Genomic DNA, 25,981 nt, shown 5'->3' with positions numbered 1-25,981 from the left:
ACATAGAACTTAAGTGCATTCAACAGCCTGGAAGAATTTAAAACATTATTACAGGCACTTGAGTTGGAGTGTATTTTTCTTTCTCTATTACATGATTAAGTGCACTCAACTGCCTGGAAGAAATTAAAGTATTCTTCCAAGTACTTGAGTCGGAGTCTCTTTTTTCTCTCTTTCACATGGTACTTAAGTGATTCAACGAAAATAAAAACATGTTTATTATCTTTCAGGCCCTTAATTCATATATTAATTTCTATTGAGTGCCTAAGAAAAATCCATAAACTATTGTGGTCTAGAAATTTAAAAAATAACTCACCTGCCTGGAATAATAAAGTATGAATATGCCCTTAAAACTAACTAACTAATACTTTCCTTTTAGAGTCATGAAAGTAGAGATTCTTTTGATAATCGTGCCAAAGGCCTGTAAATTAATATTCACTTAAATGTGTTGAATATGTGAACAAATTCTAGAGTTATCAACTTCAAACTCACTTTTTTCCTACAGGCAATCAACGAATATTCGAAACGAGGATGGAAAACTGATTTGCCCATGTGGGGTAAACGAGCTTGGAGTAACCTCCATCCCGGCTGGGGAAAACGGGACTTCCTGGACTCTTCCGATGAGGAGGACAATTACATACCACAATATTTCGATAAACGGGCTTGGCAACGGTTACAGGTAAGTTAATTCACTTTTATATAACGAAGGTTTAATCTTAGAAATTCTGAAAAACTGTATAGTGGAAAATAAAGGGATTTGTTTGTTTCCTTTTTCCTGGAAAATAAGGGCGATTGTAGCCAGTATTAAGTTGTCGATTCTTTGTGCTCGGAAAAATAGATTAGGTGACACATTCCTGAGAACTTCTTTGAACTAGTTTAGGTTTTCCCTTTGATTCCTGTAAAACTTACCAGAGGAATAAAATTGATTAGTCCTGCAGTTATTACTGAGTTTTTACAGTTTTTATCCCTCAAACTTTTTAGCAAAAAAAAAAATTGTTTCCAATTGCTACTATAGAGGGTGGAAGGATATATTTATGTTTAAATTCCGATGTCTTTTGATGTTTTCCATTAGGCTTATTTATTTATCTTTGATTAACTGTTAATCATAAATTTAAAAAAAATGAAATTTTTTTTTTAGGGAGGCTGGGGTAAACGATTCATCCCCTCCGAAGATGACATGGTCATAAGGCAGTTGGTGGCTGCATTGGAAGAAAACGACAATGAGAACAACATCGATTATTTCCCGGACCAGGAGGTACAGTCATCGCACCAAGTAAACAAACGGAATTGGAAAAGCTTCTCGGACGGTTGGGGCAAAAGGAGTAATAAATGGGAAAAATTTAGAGGTTAGTACGTAAGCTGAACTAAATCTGAAAGAGTCAGTGTGAGAAACGCTAAAATCACATTCAAATTTCCCGCCTTCTCGAACAAACGGTTGGCTGGTGGCGCCATCAGCCAATAACCAAAGAAATCTCAACTATTCATGGGTTATTTATTATTAGTGGCTAACCATTCAAGCGTTGCCACATTATTTTATGTTAACACTGCACTAGATATAGAAATTAAGGTGTTTGGGCTAAATCCGTACTATCTGATGAAATGCGTAGCAAACTTTAATCAGTGTAGCAGTACTTAACCCAGATTTAAGAACTAAAACATTTGGCAACGTTGGTGCATAACCAACCAATCCTAGGAAATTGATTTATGTAATTTGAACCTTTCACGGTTTAATTACCATGTGTAAGGGTTGTTGACCATGGATAACTTATTGGTTTTGATAAATACCGAGCAATTGACAACTTTGACACTTGAGTTTTTAACGGTTTTTGTTCGTGGAATGATCTGCCTCGGTTTCTACGGTAAATATAGATGGGGCTATATTTTACTTAAATTTATATAAAAAAAAAACAATAGCTTTACGTTCTACTCGTCTCTGTCTAAGTTGTCAATCGCTCTGCAGTCTTATGACTGAAGAATAATAATTCCTTCTGGTCAGGTCGGTTATTCTGGTTCAATATGACTTAAAGTCGATAACTGTCAATGTCACTACTGTCATACTTTTAAACGCAATTGTCTAATAGATTCATATCGAGAACGTCATTTAACGATTGCTTAATTAGACAGTTATATGCCAAATTATGCCTGTAATCTACGTCCCACTCAGAGTAGTGGATTACTCAAACAAAATGGTAGTTTCTTTTTGTCAAACAGATGACGCTGCAATAAGTGGTGTTCATAAATTACTTACTTTTGACATTGGAATTCTTTCCTTTATAGAGTTCGTTGATTATTTGAGTATCAACAATTTATTTATTTGTTCTAAATTATACAAACATCAAATCAATAAGATATTATTGGTTATTCTGGGCCAATATGCCTTAAAGACGTTAACTGGCAATGTCACTACTGTCGACACCTCTCATACTTGTCAACGCAATTCTTTATATCGATGACATCATTTAACGATTCCCATGATACCAACGATTGATCATGACTGTATCAATTAGAATAACGGATTATTCAAAAATGATATTTTATTTTTATCAAATAGATGGCGCTGCAATAGATGGTGTTCATAAATTACTTAATTTTGACAAGCGAACTCTTTCCTTTTTAAAATTCATTCATTGTTTGAGTGTCAACTGATTATAAGATATGAAAATTCCTTCTGATTCGGTTGGTTATTCTGGGTGTAACTGTCACTACTGTCGACGCTTGTCATACTTGTCAACGCAATTGTCTAATGTAGTGATTTCAATCACACCATTTAAGAATTCCTTAGTTTGACAGGTATGTCATGCATCAGTCAATTTATGACCATAATATACATACGTCTCAATTAGGATAGTATATATTGGCACTACTGACCTAATATTCTGTGAAATACAAACAGTGACAGTTTGTTCTCTAAGGAACACGATGATAATTTCTTTATTGCGAATAGATGGCGCTACAGAATGTGGTGTTCACAACACATTTCCTTCTTGAATTTTATTGATTGTTTTGTGTATTGATGATTCAAATAACAATCATCGTCATATCGACGAAGTAATCTATTAATTTCTTAAAATATTTATAAAATCCCTCAGAAAAGGGACAAAATGTTTTACCCTTGTAAAATACTAACCGAGTTTATTATCTTTCCAAAAAAACCCCAAAATTACACTTTACCTTAGAAACAGAATTCCATTAAGGTAACCATTCGAGTGTAAGATCCTCAGGAATTTGCTCGGTTCAAGTCGAAAAAAAGTTTTAATTAAACGCTCTATAAATTACGTGAATAGGCAGGTTTTAGGCCTGCCGCCCTTTGATGCCTCACGAACTGAGATAATGGAAAATTAGGAATCGAATGATGTTTTTAGAGCACCTTTGAAGATGCGGTATTTTGCATCTTTTTAAGAAACACAGTCACTTTTTTTATATAATCGTAGTACTTCAGGACATTTATAACAAATTGCAGTCTTTCAAGACCATTAGTACTTTCGTAGGTGGTCGGACAGCGTTGCTGCAATATATTATAAAAAATTTTGATAATTATTGTAAGCAGCGCCATCTGTATTGTTGTAACAAATGACGTCAGGTGCCATCTGCATGACAATGACAATGACAGTTTAATTATTTGTAAACAAACGAAACTGGCCACTTAAGTACACTGTCTGGACTCTGGTTGAAGGTGCCAAATAACTCCAAGTAACCAATTTAAAAAAAAATGAGGTTAGAAAACAGTTTTGTTCTTGTTTAGTCTTGGTTTCTTCAGCGGACCATCGACGTTCAGCGCCATCTGTTTGACAGTGACATTGAACGTTCACATATTTGTAAGCAAACATAACAGTGATGCTGAATTTATTTGTAAACAACCGACGTTTAGCGCCATCTGTTTGACAGTGACATTGAACGTTCACATATTTGTAAGCAAACATGACAGTGATACTGAATTTATTTGTAAACAAACGACGTTTAGCGTCATCTGCAGAAGGGTTACCATGACAGTTTGATTGATTGTAAGCAAACCTGGGGCAGCGCCATCTGCAGGATCAATAATTTCTCGTTCAACGCCATCTCTTGTTAGAAAAATGTTTAAACAAATATAACGATTTTAAAAAACTTTTAACAATAAATTAATATTGAACATTGACTTTAGGTTCATGGGGTAAGCGCCAACCGGCCTGGAATAACCTGAAGGGACTATGGGGAAAACGCAGTGTTGCTGAATAAAACGAGTATCTATATGTATCATTTCCTTCCCTTGTAGTCTAAATTTTCCTTATTCCTAACTGTATTTTATTTATTTTGTTGAAATTACTTCACTTACAATATTGTTCCTATTATTGATGGTAATGTAAATCTATAATAGGATTTTTCCAATTTTATTCATACTTTAAAGACCCTATTTATTGTATTTAATTAACTGTAAAGAGCTGAATAGTGAGGAATAAAAATGATTTTTTTTTAAAATCATAAACATTCTTTCAATTCAATTTGTGTTTTACATACTTTATATAATTTTAAATTAAACATAAATTAGAAATAATATAATGAATGTTAACATACTTATTCATAACTTATATAGATAGGCCAAAGTCATCATTATATTATGAAGTATTTAACAAAATATAAGTGTGTAATATTTGTAATTATACCAAATAACTGATAAGTTAAATTGATAATAAATGATTATAGTTATTGATCGTTCAGGGATATTTCGCTTTTCTCTGCATCCAGAAAATCAAACACAATAAATTAATATAAATCGTGTTGTGAAATAAACCAAATAAGTGCATCTGTACGACTTTTATTTGTACCCCATACTTACCTACTTAGTTGTAAACTGTTAATTAATCATTATGGTACTACTCTTACATCATAATAAAGACTTGCACCAAGTGAAAAGTTTGTAATTATCATATTCTATATATTATAGATAATTTGATACTACTTAATTATAACGTTATTTTGTTATAGGGGAGCGGGGGGGAATTGGAGCCACTTAATGCATTATTGTCAATAGAAATATAAAAAAAAACTTTCAAGTTCTTTCAAACATACCAGCGTTTAAAAGGATTTTTTAACGTTACATTTTAATAACAGTTGTGGAAAAAATGAATTTATTTCTTTTTATAAAAAAACTTTTTAAAAAAGTGCGTTTGGCTCTCATTTCCCACAACGATTGGGTAATGGGAGCCAGATTTATTATTGTAGTTTTTAAGATCTTTTTAATAAGTATTAAGCTAGTTCTCATAAAAAATGGACTTTATTTGAAAATGTAACAAACGTAACATAAATTCTTAAGCAAAAATACCTACATGCTAAAATATAACTACCTTCGTAAACAAAAATCACAAATATAGCCCTCTGCATCTTCTACGCCTGAACATTCAGAGTGTGGCCAACTGCCACATTCTGAATGTTCAGACGTAGAAGTTCAGACGTTCATTATTTTTTCCAACGTCGTCACAAATAATGCATCAAAAGCCGCGTACAGACCGAGTTTCACCAAGCGTTGGTAAGGATTTGAGAACATCGTCCACACCGAATTTTTAGTGTTGCATTGAAGACCGTTGGTAGCGGTTCGGTGGTTTTAAATTGTTTTTGCTTGTGTGGTGGTTTTTCAATTTTTCATCGAGCGAAAGTGATGATGATTTAATGTGTGCAAGTGCAGGATTTCTCGTTTTACATAATTACTAAACAAAAAAAATAAGAAGCGAAGGCGCAGACGCTGGTGTATGACAATACCGTATAAAAACAGAAGTTCCTACAACGCGAATAATTTATTGGATGAGCTTCGGAATGAAGACTCTGGTCATTTTAGGAACTTCTGCCGAATGTCCCCAGAAATATTTGATGAACTGCTTAATTTAGTGGCTCCAAAAATTGAGAAAAAGAATACCAATTACCGAAAAGCTATTCCAGCTAAAGAAAGATTGGCCATTACCCTGCACTATCTAGCAACTGGAAATTCCTTAACTAGTCTGGGGTACACATTTAAAGTATCGAAGCAATTAATCTCGTCCATTATTCCAGAAGTTTGCTTGGCCTTAGTTGAATCACTACAAGAATATATCAAGATAAATTTTTATTTGGTTTTGCTTATAAAATGTAACCTATAAAAACATTAGGTACTTAAGTAGATATTATTTTATTTGCGGCACTTAATATAGTTGTTCATATTCTCCAGGTGATGGCTCATTAGTGGATGTCGAGGGTTGTGCTATACTGAGTGCGACAAGTCCTAGAGCAAAACCGAGCGCTGATAAAAATGCTGGTGTAGAGTCAGTATTGGTTGCTGATGTTGCATCCCAGCCAGATGATTTTTTTTCCTTGGAATGTCTGTTCTGGTTGCTGGCTATAATTGGGTGATGGCAATGGAGTCGATGTTAACTGTTACTTTCAGGGTAACTCCATTGTGGGCTGGGGTTTGGATGCATAGATGCAGAATGCAGATGTCGATATGTTCCCATTTCTGCTTCGAAAAGAATGGTGGCAAATTTGTGCTTAACCACAGCTCGTGTATGTGGATCAAACTTTTCAAGCTGTCTTGCGACATACTTCCCATATAGAGTAGATTCCGTTTTCTCTGTCCTTCTGGCTTTCTTTGCTTCAATATTTTTCAAGATGTTGAAGGTCTCACCTATTCGAGGATCCTCGCTTCTCACATTTTTTGGTTTCATATTTGTGAGTGATTTACATTTACTTATTTTATTATTTGATTGAACTTGTGTCTCTTCAACATTTTCTCCGTCTTCCTGTACAAGTTCACTGCTTTCTTGATGTATGTTTGATGATGTATCTTCTGATTCAGTGTTTCCGGCCAAATTGGTCTCCGGTAAACAAATAATTGAGAAATAATTACGTAGTCTAATAATTGGTCCTATGTTTATGATTTCAAAACATTTTTTTGTGTAATTGCAATTGGTTTGTATTAATCTCGGCTATTACCCATATTTTTAAACTGATCTGCTTGTTAGTCGGAACCGCATAGTTTGTCATCGTACATAACTATTATTTTTGTACCTTTTTTCTATTTTATTTTTTATTAGCTACTTTTATTATTTCCTTAATAAATCAAATCGTTCTTTCTAGCTACCCGAAACATCCGAGGATTGGCTTAAAGGAGCTCGCCAATATGAAGAAAATTGGAAATTTCCCCATTGCCTCGGTGCCATGGATGGCAAGCATATACAAATACAAGCACCAATTTGCAGTGGAAGTAATTATTTTAATTATAAATCAACATTTAGCATTGTCCTTTTTGCACTTGTCGATGCTGATTACAACTTTCTATATGCCGATATTGGATGTCAGGGAAGAATTTCTGACGGAGATGTTTTCAGAAATGCAACTTTGTTTAAAGAACTCGAAGAAAATTCCCTTAATTTGCCAAATCCAGATGTTTTACCAGGAAGACACAACCATATTCCGTATGTTTTCGTTGCTGATGAAGCCTTCCCTTTAAAAGATAATATTTTAAAACCATACCCAGGCTCTCATCAAAATGGATCTTCCAAACGAGTTTTTAATTATAGACTTTCTCGAGCGAGAAGAATTGTTGAAAACGTATTCGGTATATTATCTGCGGTGTTTCGAGTTTTAAGGAAGCCAATGTGGTTAGAACCACATAAAGCAGAAAATATTTTTATGGCATGCATTTACTTGCACAATTATTTGAGAAAAAATCAATCTTCGAAACATGTGTATAGTCCAAATGTAAGTTTTGATAGCGAGATAAATGGACAAATAATAGGAGGATTATAGCGAAAACAATCCGATGGTCAAACTGGATTAACCACCATTCCAAAAGTAGCTCGAAAATCGGCTACAAGTGCTGACCAAATACGAGCTGAGTTTGCCGAATATTTTACGTCCAACGGTGCTTTACCTTGGCAAAATGATTATGCATAGAAAAGGTATCTCTACTGTGTTGTGACATCGATGTATTTTTAATATGTTGTTTTTTTGTATTTTAGGTTTCACATTCCCAAAATTCACAAAAACCTATTTTTGCAAAATTCATGAAAAATTAATGCCTATTTTTTTAAATTAGTACCTATATTAATTAAGAAATAATAAAGTAGGTATATATACTTACAATTTCAGTGTTTTTAGTTTTTCTTGGACCAAACTTGCTATTTAAAAACTGCATAGCTTGGAATGCAAACCATTTTGAACGGTATAAATCTTCCGTCCCCATTCCAGAAAACGTCGTATTTTCACGGCGAACTTCTCGGCGGTAAGAAGTCATTAAACTTTCAATTTTTTTCTTAACTTCTGAGATGTCGCAGTTAAATTGACTAGCTATGTTTTGCCAAATGTCTATTTTCTTTTTTGACAATTTAAATTGTAAATTTGTAGGGTCCCATAAAATAGGGTTATCCCTATAAATTTCTATTAATTTTAATTAATTTAAGATGACAACTTATCAGCAAAAGACAGCAACTTGTCTTTTGTTCGTGCCTTTTTTGTAAACAACTTTTCCTTTTGCATATTTAATATATTTATTATGATAACTGTTTTCTTCAAAGTTTCTTCATCTTCTGATGACCACAATTCGTCTGCTCCTACTTGTCGTTTAGCACTCTCTATTTTGCTGCTCTTTTTAGTTTTGTTTATGTTCTCTGTTTTCATGCCTTTACATGTTCTTTTTTTTCATCACGTTCTTGTTTCTTTCGCTTTTTTTCTTCAAAAAATATCTTCATAGGTATCTGGGTAAAAATTTCGGAATGCTGTTTTCGTGTTTGTCTTAAGTTCTTGCTTTTATTATCGTCTTTTTGAGGCAATGGGAATATTATAGAAAGGAGATCAGAGATAGACGACGTATTAATGGACTGATCAGATTCATCTTGCCATGTCGAGCAACCTGGTACGGGATCGCATGATCGACTACTTTCATCTTTTGTTGGTGTTTTATGAATCACAGGAGACCGTGTCTGATTTTGGGCATTGTCTTTGCTGTTTGCTTCTGTTATTTTAGAGCTACTTGCCGGTGATCCCGTTGTTTCTCATTAGTATCCACGCAAGCTGGTGGCACACAATAATAGACAAAATCAGCATCAGTAAAGATATCTGGCTGGTATGGAAAAATACCTGTGCATCTGAACCCTGATATTCCCTTTTCCAAAGAAGCAACTTTAATATGCAACATCTTATGGAGTGATTAGTGTGAAGTTATTTGACTTCATGTAATTGTCACATTCTTTATAGTAGGACTTTTTTAGTGGACCATAAAATGTTATAATCTAACGGCTGCATCCGATGTGATGAATGTGGTGGGAGGGACAGTATCGAGTATCGTAATGAAATTTTCTTTGCAGTAATTGTAACTTTCAAGCGTTGCATGACTAGAACGATTATCTAGAATAAGTAATACTGGTTCATCACGATTGGGCTTAACAAATTTTACAAAATGCCTAAGCCACAATTCGAATATTTTCTCATTAGTCCAGCCGTTAAAAGTAACCTGATAGTCCGCATCTGGAGGCCCATCCGTCTTCTGGGGAATATAAAAAATGGGGGCACAAACGATCCGGCAGCGCCCATGCAACAAATTACAGTAATGTTTTTGCCACGCTCCCAACCAGTTGCCGAACCTACCATTTTTTGACCTTTTCTAGCCAATATAGTTGCAGGTTCTTGAACAGTCGTTATTCCCGTTTCATCCATATTAAAAATATTGGACTTCTTGAAATTCTGTTTAGACAAAACCGTGTGAAGATTGTCGGAAAAGCGAGTTACCTCGTCCTTGTTAAAACCCTTGATGCGGTTTAAAGTCGTGGCCTCAGGTTTACGAATGCTGATCGTGGAATTCCGTCTTAAGAATCCATCTAGCCAGTCTCTTCCAGCTAACTGCTTCTGTTTATTAAAGGGGTGATTAATTCTTAAATTTTCGGCACATCTGTAAGCTAAGCGACAAACTTGCCACCTAGTTAGCCCATAAAACATATTTGCAAGGGTAACTAAATGTTGTGCCATTTCCGTTTCTTGCTGAAGGGTAAAGATGGGGTGTCTACCAAGTTTTCCTGAACTTTGCAGTTGTCCTTTTTTCAATCGTTTCTGCAATGTTTGGTATGGAATTCCACAACGCACGGCTGCTTTTCTGATAGCTAATCCTTCGCCGACCAATTGCGCCGCTTTTTGTAGGTCTTCCAGGGTCCAAGCCGCCTTCTCAGTTTTCCTTTTCCAATTTCGAGGCATTTCCTACAATAAATTTTTAATTTCAAAAAAATTGGGGATTATAGAGTCATGGGGGTAATTGGAGCCATATCGTGGCTCCAATTACCCCAGCTAACGCCATCTTGATTTTAGTTTCCTAATTTAAAAACAGTTAATGCTAACAGCAAAACAAACACGTTTCTTGAATCTAAATGTATCTCTAAGTAATACAACCAAAGGAGAAAGCATAATAACTCATAATTCAAAACTTACCTTCAAATTTCGTATTGCGTGTCTTTAGAGTATAATTTGCGAATACCGACAAACGTGTCAGAAGACTGCTGAAAGTGAACTGATTTAGATCATAGAGAAATGAATATTAAATACTTTTAATTACTCTATGATTTATTTTATTTTTTTTTAGTTTTAATTAATGTTTTTTGTACTTTTATCTAACAATTTTTTTTAACAGGAGTATTAGCTCCTCATACAATAAACATAAATGATTGATTGATTAATTATCACAGTTTATTTATAGAGCAGAATATGGTGAGTAGAGTTGACTATCAACATAGGTCATATATCAGGCCAAATACTGAACCCTTGAATCGATGCAACTGATAGAAACCAACTGTAATCGTTCAGATATCCATCAACTCAACAACAATGTAAGACTGAGGGTCTTGGACCAAATTGCTTAAGCTTATATACAACAGAATCTCTGGATATTATTTATTAGATATGTTTAGATGATATCAAGTTGCGATGAGTTATCTAGATTTTCAGCTACAGTCTATTAGGTAATTAATAGATTAGTTGCTGTCGAGTGACCTTTTAGGAAGCCATGACGCGAAAAGGATAGTCTGATGTTTACTTAATGGGAAATTCTATTATGTACTAATGTATCAAGACATTTTAGGAAGATATATATAGATACTAATATCTATCAGAAAGTTATCATATTCAACTGACTATATAAATTTAAATTTTCCGCTTCAAAGTAACTTCAGGTAATCAGCACGTGTAACGTCACAACATGACAACTACGGATAAATTAAATGTGAGGTTAAGCGTTTATTTTGATTTTAAGGTTATAAAAAAACCTCTCATTCTCCAATAAAAATGTTTCTTTCCAAAGTAAGTCCATGATATTAATATAATTTAGAATATTTTAAATGTACGCAAATTTCAGGTGTTTACACCCCGAGTTTTAACATCCTCGACGAACGTTGTGGGTATTTTACCCGGTCGACATGCCTCTTCAGCATTTCCGGAGACACAAAAAGAACCAGCCAAGATCGAAAAAAGTACTTTTAATCCATAGAGGCATCTTATATAATACTTAATATTCACCCATTTTGCAGCTATAAACAATGTTACTTTGCTAGGCAGAGTCGGAGCAGATCCCCAAAGGAAAGGCACCGACGAACATCCGATTGCAGTGTTTTCACTTGCCACTCACTCAAACTACAGATATGAATCGGGAGAGTTTTTACAAAGGACCGAATGGCATAGAGTGATATGTTTCAAACCTGGACTGAGAGAAGCAGTTTTGAACTATATGAGGAAAGGTCAAAGGGTTCATGTTACCGGTCGGATTACATATGGGGAAATAAAAACTGATGATGGCGGCACGAAGACCACCACAGCAATTGCTGCAGATGATGTTATATTTTTCCATCAGCATTAGTGAATGTAGTGAGGTAATTTGTTTTTAAAGAACCTAAGATAAGTTTGATAATGTAAAGATTAATTTCTGTGAGACATGTGTTATTATGATTTCTCGAAGCTTATTATCTCGGTAAATAGTAAGTTCAATTAGTAATAAGACTTGTATATATAGAACCTTTTAATTATATTTTTTTTTAAGAGCACAATATTTTGTCTATTTATCTTTCTTCCTTTTTAATGAATGAGTACTGAATATTAGGTATAATGAATGCATAAGGATTAATCTCTATACATCTCTTGGTTTGTTTCCAAATTCGGGTCTTTTAGAATATTAGATTTAAATGAAAGTCTAATAAGAATTAAAAACACACTGTATTTGTCACTAAAAATGAGGAATATCAAAATGTGACTGTTTACACCAAGGCTCATGGTGATTCTGTCTTTTTGTCAACAATATCAACATGTATCACTTGGACTTGTCTGTGTATGTATAAAGCGGCACTGTTGTGCCTAATTCGAATTCATATGCCTAATTTAAATAACATAGAACATATAAACTAATTTCTGAGCTTATTGATCTACCAAATTATGTTATTTTGTCCAGTTTTTGTCTTCTCATGGTGGATGTATGATATTATTATGTAAAAACTTTTTAGAACACAACTCTTTTCAACAGGTAGATAAATTTAACCATTTCCTAAAGGAAATGACTTTTGAATTTAGTGTAATTTACTCCAAATCCATAAACTTATATGTAATTTGTATTTATATATCTCCTCTAGGAGACTGCAGCAAATTCTTTTTAAAATTAGAGGCACTTTTATTTGAAATTCCATTGGCGGCTTACGTAGTTCTTACAGGAGACTTAATTAATATCAACTTTAATATTAAAAATTCTGTCTTTAAATATTCTGCGCCTCAATCATCTAATGGGGGCATTTAATATACATATGCATGTAAAAAATTCTACTCGTATAACACAGTCAACAAGCTCCACTATTGACAATATTTGTTCTAATTTTCCAGATGACTCCGTGGAGTGTACAGTCGCAAATTCTGCTTTATTAGACCATGAGTTTATACTATGTAAAATAGCAAATATACAAAAGGAATGTAGTGTATCTGCACAGCGATATGGCCGAATTTTTGGTATTAATAACTTTAATAAGTTTCATCAACTTTCAGCTCTTGAGTCCTGGAATTCTATTTTCGATTTATCTTCCTTTCACACAAAAATTGTTAAGCTCTTTGATGCTTCCTTCTCAATGATTAAAATCAAACCGAAATCCAAACCTATAAAATCTTGGTTCACGAGGGGTTTGAAAGTATCTTCAAGAAATCTGAGATCTCTTCACACAATAAGAAAGTTCACTGACTCTTCAGTTTTTCATAACTATTTCAATTCTTACCGAGCCTTGTATCGTCGTCTGATAAGAATCTCTAAGCAAACTTACTACTTCAACCGTTTAAGTGGTTCATCTATAACAAATATAAGGAGAGTTGGAAAATTATTAATGATATTCGCCACAATTGTGGTAAGCAGTCAAGACAATGCCCTGAAGTCTCTCCCAATGATTTTAACCATTTTTTTTCTAATATTGCTCTACAACTTCAGCAAAATTTGAACCCGTCAGTGGATCCTCTATCCTTTATGCCAGCCATTCATGTTCCAAATTTTTTCTTCTTTATACCTACAAACCTAAACGAACTCGAGGAGGATATTCTGTATACTGAAAAAATAAAAATTCAACTGGAGAAGACAACCTTTAAGCTAAGATTTTTCTCAACTTTCCAGAAACGGCGCTAAAGGCACTAGTTGACGCAATTAACCTTTCTTGGAGCAAGGGGATATTTCCATCTTGCCTAAAATCAGCTAAACGTTATCCCAATTCACAAAGGTGGAGCTCTTGATAATCGTTCCAACTTTCGTCCCATCTCTCTCTTGTCTACGCTATCAAAGGTAATCGAAAAACTGGTTAAAAATCGAATAATGTCCTTTTTAAAGTCCAAAAACATCCTCACCAGACTTCAATTTGGCTTCCGTGAAGATACCAGTACCAATGATGCCATGTTTAATTTTTTTCATGAGCTTTACTCCAAGATAAATGACGGTGGAGTTTCGGCGGCAGTTTTTTGTGATTTGTCGAAGGCTTTCGATTGTGTCTGCCATATGATTCGGCTGCGGAAGCTTTATCATTATGGATTTCGGGGAGTTTCATCTTCTTGGTTTGTTTCCTATTTGCAAGATCGGCAACAACGAGTGCTTGTAGGATCTAAGTACTCTGATTACCATCCTATCACCTTGGGAGTTCCTCAGGGTTCAGTTTTGGGGCCTATACTTTTTCTCCTATACATAAATGATCTTACCAATTTTAATGTACGGGGGAAATTTACTCTATTTGCCGATGATACCACACTTCTTTGGCACAGCCCAGACACAGATACTCTGTGAACTACATTAGCAACTGATCTTCAGGCAGTAAATCTCTGGTTTGAATCAAACTTGCTGTCACTAAATCCTCAAAAAACCAAATTATTGTGTTTTCAGTATGCTCTAGACCACGTGCCTTTTTCTAATTCAGTAGTTCAGCAGTTTGATAATACAAAATTTTTGGGTATATTCATTGACAGAGAACTCAGATTTGAAGAGCATATCCTCGGTACTTGCAAAAAGGTGTCTGTAGGTTGTTTTGCAGTCAGAGTGGCTACCCTGGAGCTTGGCATGGAGTTTGGAAGATCTGTATATTTTTCATTAATTGAATCCCATCTTAGGTATGCCATTTGCTTCTGGGGTCATGCAGCTGCCTACCGTCTACAAATCCTGCTTGTTTTACAGAAGCGTGCTGTACGTTACATCTGTGGGGCTAAACCAAGAGATTCCTGTCGCCCATTGTTTGTTAGGCTGGGCATACACACTGTCTTCTCCCTCTACATTCAGGAAGTGGCCTGCTTACTTTTTGCAAATCCAAGATACTTAACGCGTCAAGTGAACGATCTAAATCTTCCAATCCCCTCCTCCACATTAACTAAAAAATCTATTTTCTACGAGGGAATCAAAATTTTCAATCGTTCAGCAGGTGGAATCAGGGAGGCAACATGTATTGACACTTTTAAACGTAAATTGAAAATACTTTTGACCGAAAAATGTTACTATTCACTGGATGAATACTACGTCGACACATTCTAATTTTCCCTAAGTGTAAGTTTACAGTATTTCAATTTTATTTGATTTGTTTGTATGGTTAGAATTCTTTGCTGCCTTATACTTGAGGGGATAATTGTGGAATTTTAATTTACTTTTTATGTATTTTATTTTCTGCTGTTCTTATGTATTGTTTTCTGATGTTTGTTTTAGAACTCAAGTGTGTATGGGGTGTAGTGGTTAAGTTAAGTGGTAGTAATTTAAGGTAGCTTTGTTTAGAACAATTTTTCTTTATTAATAACAATAAAGCATGCTTTTTTTTAATTTTTAATATGTTTTAACTGAACGCTAACAGTGTCAAAGAATTTAAACAAATCAAAAATGCTCTATTATTATGACATTAAATGTTTTTGCAAAGCTAAAAAAATTGACAACTTAACACAAGTATTATAGGAAATGAAGTAATTTAATGTACCAACAACCAAAAAAAGAGAATCTCATTAAAATAACCATAGTTTTATTAAAATTGGTGATTGAAATATTCATTAGCATAAAATATTTTATAGTTGCTTACTATACTAAATCACATACTTCTTTGTCAAGTTAGAGTGGGCATTAGCAGATTAATCACCTGAGAAGACTGAGTTTATGTTGTCTAGACTCTAGATAGTAGCTTATAGAGCTGTACTTTCTATGCATTAAGCAAACTTTCCATAATAAAAATACATGACAATGTAAGACTTTTACCCCTGATGAAGAGTGGGCAACAGGATTTTCTAGGAGAGAGATTCTAGATATGTTGCAATACTCTTTTTTTTTAATAAAATAAACACTGCATTTAATAGGGTCTGGGTCTAGTGGATTTAATATATAAGATAAATCAGCGGTTTTTCTTGAGCCCAGTAATGATTGTTATGGAAATTGATTATTGCATTTCTGGAGGAATTAGCTTCGTCCGTAAACAAGATGTTCACACCAAATTGAGGATTTTGTGTTACTTTTTGGAGATACCATCTACAAAATTGCGTACACGGTTCATAATCTCTAAGAAGCAATGCCCGAACCCTTTGTATGTGCAAAGGTTATAACAAAGAATCCCTTAAAATTTCTCATATCGTTTTGTAGCAGATGTTCAATACCATACCAATTTTTCGTGTACTTGTGGTCGGGTCCTCTTCTACTGCATGTAGGACAGCCTGTTTAACTGCCGGTGTCCTAACTGTACGGGGCCTTCCCTCTGCAGAATTAGCCTTAAAACTCCCAGATTTAGCCAGACGACGATGAACGTTTATAAATATTCTTCTATCTGGGACAGCGCGATTAGGATACCTTTCTTGATACAAACGCCGCGCCTCCATAGCATTACCATTGGCAAGTCCATAAAGGAAATGCATTTGCGTCATTTCCATATTACACCCAAACGGTAAGATTTACGGCAAAAGTCATGGAGGAATTTTTTGTTTATAATTGATTGATAATTAAGATAAAATCATATTGTATTAAAAATTCATCATAGCTACGCCACTGGTTGCTAAAAAAAGTAGGTGAACATCTAAAAAATGTGTTTTTATGCCATAATATCCTGTGCCAAAATTCAGTTCAATATTTTAAACCGTATTTGAAAAATGTATTAAAAACGAAAAAAATAAAATAAAACTTTAACACCCTGTATCTTAAAAACTAAGCATTTTAGGACCCATGTTTATATGAACTTTTCGACTTAAAATCGGTCCAGGAATATCCCTTTTAAATCATGTCATACCTTTAAGTAACACCCTGTATACTGTAGGACTGTTCCTTGATTGATAAACCTAGAGAGTTAAATAATCATTAAAAATTAAACAACTTGATTTCTATTGAAAGCTGTCCCTATATTTTATACAGCAATATTACATTACACATGTCCCAATACTTTAGCTAAGTGATAAACAAAGAATTCACTAAAATAGTGCAGAGTCATAATTTTAATTTCTTTGACCATATTTTGAAATTTATAATAACGCCTTTGAATAACAAAAAACCAGAGATCACTATTCAATTCTTTTTACAATTTTTGAATGAAAATTAGGTTTTAACTAGGGATAACTATAATATTTCTCGAGTATTCTGATCAGAGCGTTACATTTGAATTATTCTTACAATAAAGTATATTTTATTTGGCTTTTTTTCATTCCAGGGTAATTTAAAACTCATTACTCATATATTTCCGAAAATAAATTATTTATTTTACCTTTGTTGTGCTCAACAACTTGCTATTATGGCAGATTTATTTAGGTTTAATTATTCAGATATATAAAATGTAATAATATAAGCACATAAAAGTTATTTTTATGAGTTTTTCATTTCTTAATAGAGTAGGGATTTATTTAAGTGAGAACAATGTTTTTTTTTTACTATTTTAAGACAGTTGATACAAAGTTCCAAACATGGTAAAGAATTATCAATGATCACTCTGTACAAATATACAATTACATTAATAGAAAATTTCAAACTGCACCATTAATTCAAGTGTGGCTAAAACTTTAGAGACCCAACTTTTACCTGGGAAAATTAGACCTTGCGTGGGTACATATAAATAAATGTTACTATTGCAAATTTTTACTTGACAGAAGCTAACGCAACAGCCGAATATAAGATTTAATAGAAGAATCGATTTATGTAGTTAATTTTTTTACAAACGCAAACAAAAGCTCTGTTAAGTCAAAAATGTAAATACAACTATACCATCACAGATAAAAACTTAACAAAAAAAGCTTGATTTTTTAATTAAATAGTCAAATAAATAAGGTATTGAAGGCAAATATGGTCCAGCAGCTTAATTCTAAAAAAATGGTAACATTTATGAACAATCCGAAAACGTCGAATAGTTGTTCATATATCAGATATAGTATAATCAATCTCTCAAGTTTTTTTTGACATTTTGGCTAAAAAATACCTCCAAGTATGAATTTATTGGAAGTTAGTTGACCAAAATGTCAAAAACAAGTTTTTAATGACACACTAACCGTAACTGGGCCATATGTGCCTTCGCTACCTTAGAATTGTACACTTCAGATCCATTAAAGAAATAAAACCTTGACAAACTAATTCCTAACTCTTGCTTAACCTATATACCTGTCTTTTTTCATAATGTTCTAAACACCTAAAAAATATTATTTAAATTAAAAAAAATTAACTATACGAAATATTCTTTTTACAAATAAATAAACAGTGAGTAATAAAAACAATAGTTTATAGACCGAATTTAGTCTGGAAAAAATATTTAACCAAACTTTTAACTCTAAGACTTATTATGTTTTTAATATATTGTATGTACGTTTATATCACAGGAGCACTTGGAGAAGTGTCTCATTTAACTACAAGAGAAAACTGCGGGCATAAAAATGACTTGGTAAATTCAAATGTCCTGAATTAATTATTTATTATTTTAAGTGGGTTAACTTATATCAGTTGTGCATTTTATGCTTCAATCAAAATATTTTTTATTAACAGATGTACACAGGGGTATGCATCGACCCAAAACACCCCATATATACAAAAATGATCTTTAAAGTCAACCTGTATGCCTACAAGCTGTACATAAATTAAAAGACATAATCTATGTTAAATTCCAGTTGACTGCCCTTTTACAACGTAAAGATTCCCACTAATAATAATAATTTTCAAGATGCTGAGCAATGAATGAATATAAACTAAATGTATGCTGTTTATTAACTCAACAATAAATACCTAAAAATTAAAATCTCTTCAAGCGTCTAAAGACTAATCAGTTCTTTAAAATACTTTTTCTATATAACGTAACCACGGTAGGAATACCTCTCACTAACTAGTAAAAAATGCAAAATTAAAAGAATTCGGTTAGAAATTTCAAAACGTCCTAGAGAATCAAACCAAACAACTTAGTTACAAAACTGGTCTTCATTCACTGCAATTTCAAAAAAATGCTACTCTTGGCGACCTGGAAAAAAAAACAGCATTAATATTTCTATAAGGTTGTGACTTTACAATGTATAAATTTAATAATTAAGTAAGTTTCTAAAATTAATAGTTTTGGAAATAATAATTATAATAAAATTCGGCGTTTTTTATAAATCACCCTGTAACTCACGAACTAAAAAACATTTCGCAACGCCGTAAAAGCATTTAGAATAAGCATCAAAATTGGCAACTTTTTTCTAATTTTACCGCCCTCGTATCTCTTATAGTTTCGGAAATAGCAATAGTCACACATAGCAAATAGGATACCCTGCACGAAAAAAACAACTTCTCCATCTAAGATTAACTCTCTTCTAAAGAAAAAAAGTTTGGCCTAAGTGTAATATTCATGGGTCAATAATAGTTTATACTTCGCTCAAAAAATTACCTATTCTTCCCGTTAAAGTAGAATACAAGTTATATACAAGAAAAAAACTAAAATGAATTCAATTTTATTTTTTCAAGGAGGCCGCACACCTACGATACAAGTAAGTATAGCATATAGGAGGCTTGAAATTCATCATCATGATTTAATAGTTGCTTTGATACTTCAAAATTGCCCTTTTTGGAACAACCATTATTATAGGGATGAACCCAGTAACGACGTTTTCTTCGGTTTTGACTTAATAATTGCCACATCATAAAATCATCGTTATCAGAAGACGACGACATGGCTACAAATGCGGAACAGAACTAAGCCCTGATGTGCGTGCTTGTACCGCATTTGTGGCAAATGCACAAAATGTCGAACGAAATTATGTCGAAAGACAAATGTGGCGCCACATTTTTAACTTAAATGTGCGACCGGCTTAAGACGTCAATGATCGATGTACAGTATTGGACAGTTCTACACAATTACATCATTATTCATTTTGTTCGTGTAAATGCTACCGATGTCGACATTGTTTAGGCGCTATTCTGGTGCGCATTTTTTGTGACTTATCAATGGCAAGCCCAAATCTATAAATAATGAATTTTGATACTTCTTCTTTTGCATTGAATGTAAATAAATTATTTATTGCCTATTTTCAGAAAACAAAATTGATTTGATATGATAAATGAATTAATTCCCTATATAGGCACTAGAATTAAATTCTGTCAACATTTGGAGCAGTACAATAAAAGAAGCCAATCTACTGGGGATCAAAACATACAAGTTTTAGATCTAGAAAACATTCCTATGGTATAGTTATTAAAATTTAATATTAAATTAGTTTAGGATAAAACATATAATAAATTGACATTTTAGATTTTAAACACTATATCTGATGATGCTGAAAACAGTGATGTTGCATCAACATCAATATCAGAAGTGACATTAGTACCAATCTATAATAGAGACATTGCATTTTGTGGGATTGAGTACTTATCGGGCCAAGACAACAGAATGCCGGAGTTTGATCTTTATACATTATTAACAGCTGCTCCTATGGCTCTTTAATTTTAAATTATTATAAAGAGCATAACGTGTTACAAATTAACAAAGTCAATGCTCTAAGACCTTCAACCATGTATTTGTTAATTTTGAGACAAAATATTTCTGTGTGAAAATATAACCCTTTCTCTATGTATTTCTTCAAATTTAATGTTTTCCTTTCAATATACAAGGTATCAAATTTAAATAATATTTTAAGGACTTAAATAAAATTCTATGAAATAAATTTTTAGAAGAGTTTTATTTACATAACATTCCATTCCAAAACTTGCTCTTGCACGTGTTTTTCAAAAAATTGGATAAAAATGGTTCTAGTGCATGGATTTCCATGATTTTTTCAATGAAAGCTTAAGAACACTCCAAAGAATCTTTTAAAACAAAAATCAACTCGATCTGAACACTAGAAGTAAAGTTATGACCAAGTTATGACTCAAGTTACCTCAGACTGTATTTCCTATTGGACATGTTTTCCAAAAAATTGGATAAAAATGGTTCTGATCTATGGTTTTCCATGATTTCTTCAATGAAAGCTTAAGAACACTCCAAAGAATCTTTTAAAATAAAAATCAACTCGATCTGAACACTAGAAGTAAAGTTATGACCCAAGTTACCTCAGACTGTATTTCCTATTGGACATGTTTTCCAAAAAATTGGATAAAAATGGTTCTGATCCATGGTTTTCCATGATTTCTTCAATGAAAGCTTAAGAACACTCCAAAGAATCTTTTAAAATAAAAATCAACTCGATCTGAACACTAGAAGTAAAGTTATGACCCAAGTTACCTCAGACTGTATTTCCTATTGGACATGTTTTCCAAAAAATTGGATAAAAATGGTTCTGATCCATGGTTTTCCATGATTTCTTTAATGAAAGCTTAAGAACACTCCAAAGAATCTTTTAAAACAAAAATCAACTCGATCTGAACACTAGAAGTAAAGTTATGACCCAAGTTACCTCAGACTGTATTTCCTATTGGACATGTTTTCCAAAAACTTGGATAAAAATGGTTCTGATCCATGGTTTTCCATGATTTCTTCAATGAAAGCTTAAGAACACTCCAAAGAATCTTTTAAAACAAAAATCAACTCGATCCGAACACTAGAAGTAAAGTTGTGACCAAAGTTACCTCAGACTGTCTTTGCTCTTGGACATGTTTTTCAAAAAATTGGATAAAAATGGTTCTAGTGCATGGATTTTCATGATTTTTTCAATGAAAGCTTAAGAACACTCCAAAGAATCTTTTGAAACAAAAATCAACTCGATCTAAACACTAGAAGTAAAGTTATGACCCAAGTTACCTCAGACTGTCTTTCCTATTAGACATGTTTTCCAAAAAATTGGATAAAAATGGTTCTGATCCATGGTTTTCCATGATTTCTTCAATGAAAGCTTAAGAACACTCCAAAGAATCTTTTAAAACAAAAATCAACTCAATCTGAACACTAGAAGTAAAGTTGTGACCAAAGTTACCTCAGACTGTCTTTGCTCTTGGACATGTTCTTCAAAAAATTGGATAAAAATGGTTCTAGTGCATGGATTTCCATGATTTTTTCAATGAAAGCTTAAGAACACTCCAAAGAATCTTTTAAAACAAAAATCAACTCGATCTGAACACTAGAAGTAAAGTTATGACCCAAGTTACCTCAGACTGTCTTTCCTATTGGACATGTTTTCCAAAAAATTGGATAAAAACGCTTCTGATCCATGGATTTCCATGATTTCTTCAGCGAAAGCTTAAGAACACTCTAAAGAATCTTTAAAAACAAAAATCAACTCGATCTGAATACTAGAAGTAAAGTTATGACCCAAGTTACCTAAGACTGTTTTTCCTATTGGACATGTTTTCCAAAAAATTGGATAAAAATGGTTCTGATCCATGGTTTTCCATGATTTCTTCAATGAAAGCTTAAGAACACTCCAAAGAATCTTTTAAAACAAAAATCAACTCGATCTGAACACTAGAAGTAAAGTTATGACCCAAGTTACCTCAGACTGTCTTTCCTATTGGACATGTTTTCCAAAAAATTGGATAAAAACGCTTCTGATCCATGGATTTCCATGATTTCTTCAGCGAAAGCTTAAGAACACTCTAAAGAATCTTTAAAAACAAAAATCAACTCGATCTGAACACTAGAAGTAAAGTTGTGACCAAAGTTACCTCAGACTGTTTTTCCTATTGGACATGTTTTCCAAAAAATTGGATAAAAATGGTTCTAGTGCATGGATTTCCATGATTTTTTCAATGAAAGCTTAAGAACACTCCAAAGAATCTTTTAAAACAAAAATCAACTCGATCTGAACACTAGAAGTAAAGTTATGACCCAAGTTACCTCAGACTGTCTTTCCTATTGGACATGTTTTCCAAAAAATTGGATAAAAACGCTTCTGATCCATGGATTTCCATGATTTCTTCAGCGAAAGCTTAAGAACACTCTAAAGAATCTTTAAAAACAAAAATCAACTCGATCTGAATACTAGAAGTAAAGTTATGACCCAAGTTACCTAAGACTGTTTTTCCTATTGGACATGTTTTCCAAAAAATTGGATAAAAATGGTTCTGATCCATGGTTTTCCATGATTTCTTCAATGAAAGCTTAAGAACACTCCAAAGAATCTTTTAAAACAAAAATCAACTCGATCTGAACACTAGAAGTAAAGTTGTGACCAAAGTTACCTCAGACTGTCTTTGCTCTTGGACATGTTCTTCAAAAAATTGGATAAAAATGGTTCTAGTGCATGGATTTCCATGATTTTTTCAATGAAAGCTTAAGAACATTCCAAAGAATCTTTTAAAACAAAAATCAACTCGATCTGAACACTAGAAGTAAAGTTATGACCCAAGTTACCTCAGATTGCCTTTCTTATTGGACATGTTTTCCAAAAAATTGGATAAAAATGGTTCTGATCCATGGATTTCCATGATTTCTTCAATGAAAGCTTAAGAACACTCCAAAGAATCTTTTAAAACAAAAATCAACTCGATATGAACAGTAGAAGTAAAGTTATGACCCTAGTTACCTCAGACTGTCTTTCCAGATTTTTAAAATTTATTTCAAACTAAAACGTAGCACTTATGAAACCCATTAAAATTTTCAATTTTCTAATTTAATACGTTCAAAAGAAAAAATAAGAGGGAAGGGGACAAATCAAAGAGAAGCACTGTAATAGTTGAAATATAATCTATACTTTCTCTAAGAAAAGCATATTACATTATTGTAAAGTGGAAGAATATCAATACGTTTGTAAAGTGGAAGATCATTATTGTATTGATTTCATGTAAATCATCATGTAAATAATAATTAATCTATCTTATTAAAAAGAAAGCTATACTTAATTATAAGGCTCTACAGCTTAGAATAAGAACAAAATTACTTAAATTTCAAGTATATGGATAGCTGCAATACAGAGTTAACTATACTTGCGGAATGGGAAAATGATGATATTTCTATTCTAAAACAATACGATTCATCTTCAATTCAGTTTAGCTTTTTTTCTGTGTGTATAAGAGAACTTTATAATATTCATTTATTATTTTAAAATACTATGATATACAATTTATTTATTAACTTGCCTTTAAAAAAGCCTGGGAGAATGTAGCCCGCTGGTTCCATTATCGAGATCCGGCACGTGGCATGCACCGATCGGTCCCCAATCGTACAGAGTGTGCGAGTTTGCTAATCGATGGGTCAGCCTGTGGGCTATAGAGAAACCTCCGCTACCCTCCAATTGGGTTAAAACTATTATAACCTATAATAAAAATAATCGAAGTTAATCGAACTTAATATGTTGTTCATTTACTTGTCTAGTTAGTGGCGGAACGGAATCAACGGTTTTAAGCGTCCCTCTAGTCGACACAACGTTATAACTCTCCTGACAGTCGCACTTCACGTGAATCCACTTATTTTCGTGGCGATTTTCGACCATTACGACCAAACCGGCCCAACCTTTTGTTAAGTAATAAGCGGTCATGCCCTCTCTGCCCTCGTGCCTTTGACCTCTAGCTAACGTCAGGGATATTATCGAATCCGCCAGGATGAAATTGGGGGGCTTTATATGTTCGGCCAGCAGTTTTTTTGAACTATGAATGCCTAAAACGTATCTGAAATATATGAAAATTATGCGTTAATAGGGTATATTTTTCAGAAAAAAAACGTCATTTTTATGGTAAATTTTTTGGGTTATTGACATCATTGAGATTAAGATTAGATAGACTCCGACCTCGCTCGGAGCTTATGGGAATCTGGTTTCCGTTAAAATTGTTTTGTAGTATGTTGTATATTTTGGTCCCCTGATAAAGTCTTTATGGGCCCAATCCCCGTGAACCCCATGGTTTCGGACATAAGGCCACTAAACCCTAAAAATCACCCCTATCAAACCAGAAGCTACATAACCCACCTAACTCTGAAAACAAAAATTTATTGGCGTATTTTATCTAAAATATTTAAATTCCAGACCACAATATTACATTAAGCCCTCAACCAATTAATCCCCAACATATCAAACCCATATAAGCAACGCCTGCAAGTCTAGTTTTCGTCAAAACATCTGATATTGCAATATGTTATATGCAAGGAAAAAAGTTAAGGGATAGTATTCGTAGACACGTGTTTTTGCTTATTGGCGTCTTCAGGACGACGTAACCAGAGGAAAGAATATAAAGGTTAAACCAATCTCGATCAGAATCAGCGACTCTAAAAATGACAGTTTACTCTAGTGATATAAGCTACTGATAAACCTGTTTTCCCCAATTTAATGTGGGTTAGTGTATCTGTGGTTTGGTAGTTCTATATCAAGATTTTACTATTTACTTTTAATATTAACAAATTCTCTAAAAAATAATAAAAGAAATAATTGCAGATTAGTACGATTTGTTCGCACCGTTCAGTAAAACCGGTAGTTTTTTTATACTGTAAATCTTTATTGAAGCGGCTCAGTCCACACATCCGTTAAACCATCTTAACCTTTTTCAGAAGCTGTTTTAGTTTTTTTTTTACCGAACAGTACACTCAAAGGTATACCGTTGACTCCTACTACGATAAATTAATTAGACTATTAAGACCCCATTGGGCAAGACCCAACGTTTTAAGGAATAGGGTCGGCTTGAAAATTATTCTAAATGAAGTAAGTTTCTCAATTAAAAAATAATATTTTATTAGAAAATGTTAATAAATACAAAAATACACACATTTATATATTATTATTTTAATATTATTGCTTATTTTCTTCTCCAAGGTAAGGCAAAACTAGTAAAACCAGATAGTTAAATAATATTTATTTTCCACTGTGAGTTTATCACACATATACTCATTGTTTAATTTAAAAGCTGTTAGTACTTCTAAAAGTTATATAAGTTGAACATAGGCTATTGCCTACCATCAAATTTTAAATTTCTGCTTTAGTACAATTAGAACAAGGTAACTTTACGACTTGACGACTATGGTCACTAGCATTATCTGGTTATGGATTAACACTATTTTTAAGAAGCCGATATTCAAATCAATTTTCAAAAACTTGTAACTCAGTGTCTTGGTGGTAATCCAGGGAAGAATCTGCTATATTTTTAGCTGCAAGTAGTAAACATTTTGAAATGAAGCCACTTTCTGAGCCTGCCTTT

The 25,981-nt window shown here is 33.2% G+C and overlaps 3 protein-coding genes across 3 annotated transcripts in view; 2 read left to right on the top strand and 1 right to left on the bottom strand.

The window, feature by feature from the left end:
• LOC126744579 (allatostatins MIP) overlaps positions 1-4,779 on the top strand; it is a 101,893-nt gene extending 97,114 nt beyond the window's left edge. Inside the window, exons 3-5 of the mRNA XM_050452050.1 lie at positions 503-676; positions 1,136-1,343; positions 4,139-4,779. Of these exons, the coding sequence (XP_050308007.1) occupies positions 503-676; positions 1,136-1,343; positions 4,139-4,212 (456 nt within the window). The 3' untranslated portion in view covers positions 4,213-4,779. The remainder of the gene's footprint in view (positions 1-502; positions 677-1,135; positions 1,344-4,138) is intronic.
• A 6,364-nt stretch (positions 4,780-11,143) lies between these two features.
• Positions 11,144-12,020, top strand: LOC126744558 (single-stranded DNA-binding protein, mitochondrial). The gene is made up of 3 exons (XM_050452014.1): positions 11,144-11,280; positions 11,336-11,450; positions 11,508-12,020. The coding sequence occupies exons 1-3, from the start codon at positions 11,266-11,268 to the stop codon at positions 11,831-11,833; spliced, it is 456 nt and encodes a 151-aa protein (XP_050307971.1). The 5' UTR covers positions 11,144-11,265; the 3' UTR covers positions 11,834-12,020.
• Positions 12,021-17,727: 5,707 nt separating this feature from the next.
• Positions 17,728-25,981, bottom strand: part of LOC126744451 (calpain-D-like) — a 56,934-nt gene continuing 48,680 nt past the window's right edge. Inside the window, exons 15-17 of the mRNA XM_050451881.1 lie at positions 24,166-24,466; positions 23,939-24,114; positions 17,728-18,914 (exon numbers count right to left, since the gene is read on the bottom strand). Of these exons, the coding sequence (XP_050307838.1) occupies positions 23,941-24,114; positions 24,166-24,466 (475 nt within the window). The 3' untranslated portion in view covers positions 17,728-18,914; positions 23,939-23,940. The remainder of the gene's footprint in view (positions 18,915-23,938; positions 24,115-24,165; positions 24,467-25,981) is intronic.

This window comes from Anthonomus grandis, chromosome 14 (genome assembly GCF_022605725.1).
Source record: "Anthonomus grandis grandis chromosome 14, icAntGran1.3, whole genome shotgun sequence".
In the NCBI taxonomy this organism is placed as follows: Eukaryota; Metazoa; Arthropoda; class Insecta; order Coleoptera; family Curculionidae; genus Anthonomus; species Anthonomus grandis.
The sequence above is the reverse complement of the archived record's forward strand: the minus strand, read 5'-3'. Positions and strand labels throughout refer to the sequence as shown.